General features: G+C 50.3%; 1 protein-coding gene across 1 annotated transcript; it reads left to right on the forward strand.

Annotated features, from left to right (window-relative positions):
* The first annotated feature begins 1,072 nt into the window (after positions 1 to 1,072).
* Positions 1,073 to 4,165, forward strand: adora1b (adenosine A1 receptor b). The gene is made up of 2 exons (XM_030118626.1): positions 1,073 to 1,447; positions 3,130 to 4,165. The coding sequence occupies exons 1-2, from the start codon at positions 1,107 to 1,109 to the stop codon at positions 3,908 to 3,910; spliced, it is 1,122 nt and encodes a 373-aa protein (XP_029974486.1). The 5' UTR covers positions 1,073 to 1,106; the 3' UTR covers positions 3,911 to 4,165.
* Positions 4,166 to 4,535: the final 370 nt, after the last annotated feature.

Here is a 4,535-nt window from a genome sequence, read left to right on the forward strand (position 1 = left end):
ATACAGCTGCTGGTTGAGGATTGATAATGCAGTTACATCTGCAGCTTGTGTTCAGGTCACGTGTGACTTACAGTCAATAAAATACAGTTCAGAGTTTATAATGCTGTTAATATGTTACTATTGGACTGAGACCACTCTGCACTGTTTGTAACCAAACAACTGTTTTTACACCAATATATTGTGGTTCAAAAATAATAATAATGGGAATAATTTCGTTTGGATAAGACTGTTTATTCAGTCTTTACCACTTGGGGAGTGGGTTTTATTTTAAAAAGGTTTCTAACTTGCGCCAGTTTACTGCCTCACCTTTGAGCAAGGTCCATGAAAGGGTGTGGAGGGAGAAGACTGAGGGACGTTTGTGCTCAAAGTGCGACTCCAGAGCGCCTGTGCTCTCCTGCCTCCTCGGGACGGTCCCGCAGAAGGCTCGCGGCTTCTATTCATCCCCGCAGAGAAAATGAGGACGACGCGGAGGATGTGTGAGCGTCTGGCGAAGCTGCCGGGATCACACCGCGTCACTCCACCGAAACAAAGCCGTCCCGAGTGAATGGAACCAGAAAGGCGAGAAAAACCAACACGTGCATCGCGCTGCATTATCATCATGGTGCAGAAAGAGAAAGACGCGCGTCCGACTGCGCGTCCGCTGCAAGTGTGCGCGCTTTTCCTCTCGGGATTCTTTCTTATTTTTGGCGTTTAAAACCTGCTTTTTTTTGTTGAATCGCGCACAAACGCGGGCTGGTGATCGAGAGACGGGAAGGATGCTGCGCTCCTCTGGAGGAGCAGGTGTATTCATCCAAGTGGAGGCGCAGGGCGCAGAGCAGGAGGGGCGCGCGAGCAGCCGCTGGACCACAACACCTGCTTCACAAGGAAAAGCCCTCTCTCCCTCAGATAAGCCATTCTCCTGATCCACGAGCTTCTCCTCTTTAAAGTACCTGTAATTTTTTTTTCCTCGTAACTTGCGCCTGGTCACCTGGAGAGAACTGCTGAACGCGCCGCGCGCCTGACCCCAAAGAAATCAGGGAATAAAGAAACGGGGGGACCCTGATCGTCTTCCCGTCCGGTTTCTCAGCTGAAATCAGCCTCGTTCTCATCAAGGACCGCCTGCCAGGATGCCCGGGGCACTTTTATCAGCGCAGTCCCTCTACATCGGGATGGAGGTGCTGATCGCCGTGGCGTCTGTGATCGGGAACGTGATGGTGGTCTGGGCCGTGAAGATTAACAAGTCGCTGCGAGACACCACGTTTTGCTTCATCGTCTCCCTGGCGCTGGCGGATATTGCGGTGGGAGCTCTAGTCATCCCCCTGGCCATCACCATCAGCATCGGACTCAAAACTCACTTCTACAGCTGCCTGCTGGTGGCGTGCACGGTGCTCGTGCTCACGCAGAGTTCCATCCTGGCACTGCTGGCGATCGCTATTGACCGCTACCTCAGGGTCAAGATCCCCACCAGGTAAAGCTGCACATCACCCACACACACACACACACACACACACTCAGATAGAGCACCATGCTGAGGATGAGGATGATGAAGATGATGCTCCACTGACCAGAAGACCCCCCCCCCAACATGGTCTTGTTTGGATTCACCCCCCCTTCCAGCTGCTTCTCCTGGATGACTCACTGGTGCAAACATGACAGCTAACCAGAGCAAACAACCATTAGCTTTAATTAGTGCTGCCATGTGGCACAGTGGTGAAGTGGTTTGCACGCTGGCCTCACACATTCAGGGCCTTTCTCTGTGGAGTTTGCATGTTCTCCCTCCTCCAGGTTTCCTTGGTTGGCGACCCTAAATTACCCATGTAGGTGTTTGGCCCTCGGCTATAGTAACCAGTTCTAGAAAGTGCTTCCATTATTTCGATCTCTAACAGATTTGCACTGACAGACAACAGTGGTCAGTTTTGTCGTTTTTTTTCGTCAATGCATCAAGGAATTCTGCCTGTTTGTATTTGATGCGCACATTTCCAGCGCAGCTGTATCGTTCCGCTCTGAAACAAAAGGCGGAGCAGCGGTGCTGAAAGACTGAAAAGATAAGATAAGTAGAAGAGGGGAATCTATTGTCTGTCACAGTCTAACACTTTAATCTCCTGTCTGAGGCTCCAGTAAAGCTTCCAGGATTGTGGTCGCGCTTTATCGTGAGTCTTAGCTTTTGACATCTCAGTCTTAGTTCGTATAAATCCATTGGCGCTCGTCTTAATGAGTCTGCTGTGTGTCCGTGCTCAGGAATCCTCACTCAGGTTATTTATAACACACCTGTGTTTGGGAGTTGCTGGTTCTCTCTCACTCATCTCACGACTGGTATCAATAGTTTGGAATATAAATACTACTGATAACCCTCATGATTTCATCCATTTTTAAATTGGAGGCTCTTTCCTGCTGTTTAGATAAGAATCAGGTTTCTTTCCCAGCATGCTCCCTCTCACGCTGAGTGTGTGAATAATGATTTTCTTGCGCTTCACACACAGACCTAACTTAGCACACATGTCCCCCGATCAATACTAATCCAGCACACGGCACCTGCGACAGCCGGGCTGAATGGAAGCATCTTGTTTTCGCTTCTGGCTACACTTCCGCAAAGGTCACGTTGTTGTAGCGGTAACTTTGCCGTTGCGGCACCGGGCGTTGTAGATATCAGGCATTAGTAATCAGAAAACGCTCTCTGAAATGGACTGGATCAGATAAGTGCTTTCACATCAGCCTCTGGACAAGGAGCAGAGTCACAGGAATAGCAGCGATCAGGTTTGAGAGCCTCTGCGGCCCTTCATCTCCGTCCTGTACCTCCTGCTTCAGATCCATTAAAGATTTTGGACAGCAGTGCGCCAAACACTCCGCAGCTGGCGCTCCATAAAGTATTACTGAGCCACCTTTTAGCTATTCAGCTTTGCCCTCAAGAAAAAGAGGCGTGAACAGCAGCAGTGCCGCGCGAGGCGACGGTTTTTCTAACGAGGGCTCAAGAAAATCCTGTTTGTGGAGCGCCGAGGGGCTTGTAGCTTAAACAAGTGTTCTGTATTACACCTCCTGTCTGCCCAAGGACACCGAGCGCATGAACAATGAAGTGAGGAGAAAGTGTGCGCGTCCCAGCAGTGCAGTGTGGGAAAGTGCTGACATGTCCGCTGCGATGTTTGCTTCCCGCAGGTACAAGCGTGTGGTGACCCCTCGGCGAGCGGGGCTGGCGGTGGTGGTGTGCTGGACGGTGGCGTTCGTGGTGGGGCTCACGCCCATGCTGGGCTGGAACAACCTGAAGCGCCTGCAGCAGAACGGCTCCATCGGCGCCGACCTGGTCGTCACCTGCCAGTTCGAGAACGTCATCAGCATGGATTACATGGTCTACTTCAACTTCTTCGGCTGGGTGCTGCCGCCGCTGCTGCTCATGCTGCTCATCTACGCGGAGATTTTCTACATGATCCACAAGCAGCTCAACAGCAAGAAGTTCAGCACCAGCCACACAGACCCCAACAAGTACTACGACAAGGAGCTCAACCTGGCCAAATCTCTGGCTCTGGTGCTTTTCCTCTTCGCCATCAGCTGGCTGCCCCTCCACATCATTAACTGCATCACGCTCTTTTGCCCCGAGTGTGAAAAACCCATAGTGCTCCTCTACATTGCCATCTTGCTCACCCACGGCAACTCCGCCGTCAACCCCATCGTCTACGCCTTCCGCATTAAGAAGTTCCGCTCGGCCTTCCAGAAAATCTGGCAGCAGTACTTCTGCTGCAAGGACACGCCGGCTCTGGAGATTCAGCCCAGCGACAGGAAGGAGATGCCCGACCTGGACCTGCGGCAGCTCGCTCCGTCGCAGACCGCGCAGAAGGAAACTCCGAACTGTGAAACGCCGCAGCAGCGGCAGGAGCAGAACAGCCAGCCGCCGCAGCAACCCAAAGAACATCCGCCCTTACTGGAACAAAACACAATCTAAGGAGAGGAAGAGAGCTGATGGCTGGAGAAGTAAACGCTCCGTGCACAATATTGGCTCGCTCCTTATCCGAGCGCCGTCTAATGAGGAGTGCGGATTGCTACACGGGGCCGCAACGCTTCGCTGATTGAAGCGTTCTGGGATCGCTGGAAGATAATTTATCTTTTCTCAGGAGGAGTGTATTTATTGAGTGTTTGGTTCAAACTAAAAAAAGGCAAAAAGGGTACTAAAAACTCGCAATAATGGCTGTCCTGTTGACAGAGGTGACTGCTTATCTTAGTAAGAGACTGAAAACTGACTGTTTTATTCCATTTGGTGAAACAGTAGCTCTGAACATTACAAAAATGTGCAATATAAGTTATTGTGGTTGGTCAGTATTAGATTATCAAGTATCATAACTGGCTTTATGCGTTAAGAAGAACAGGTTGATGGGATTCCTGCAATGTTGAAACGAACCGTGGCTGAAAAAATATGAATGTAATATTGTAAATATGAGAGTGTAGCAGCAGTTCACGCTCATCTCTTCTTCAGGGTTTTAATTGCACAACAAAATGTAAAGGAAGCAACAGTGTGGCGGAGACTTTTGAAAAAAGGAGGGTTAATATACAAAGAAAAGGAAAGATTTTGA

Source organism: Salarias fasciatus, chromosome 20 (assembly GCF_902148845.1).
Source record: "Salarias fasciatus chromosome 20, fSalaFa1.1, whole genome shotgun sequence".
NCBI lineage: Eukaryota > Metazoa > Chordata > Actinopteri > Blenniiformes > Blenniidae > Salarias > Salarias fasciatus.

Coding starts and splice junctions, on each gene's coding strand:
- adora1b (XM_030118626.1), top strand. CDS start 1,107: ATGCCCGGGGCACTTTTATCAGCGCAGTCCCTCTACATCGGGATGGAG. Junction 1,448..3,129: donor AGGGTCAAGATCCCCACCAG/GTAAAGCTGCAC, acceptor TGCTTCCCGCAG/GTACAAGCGTGTGGTGACCC.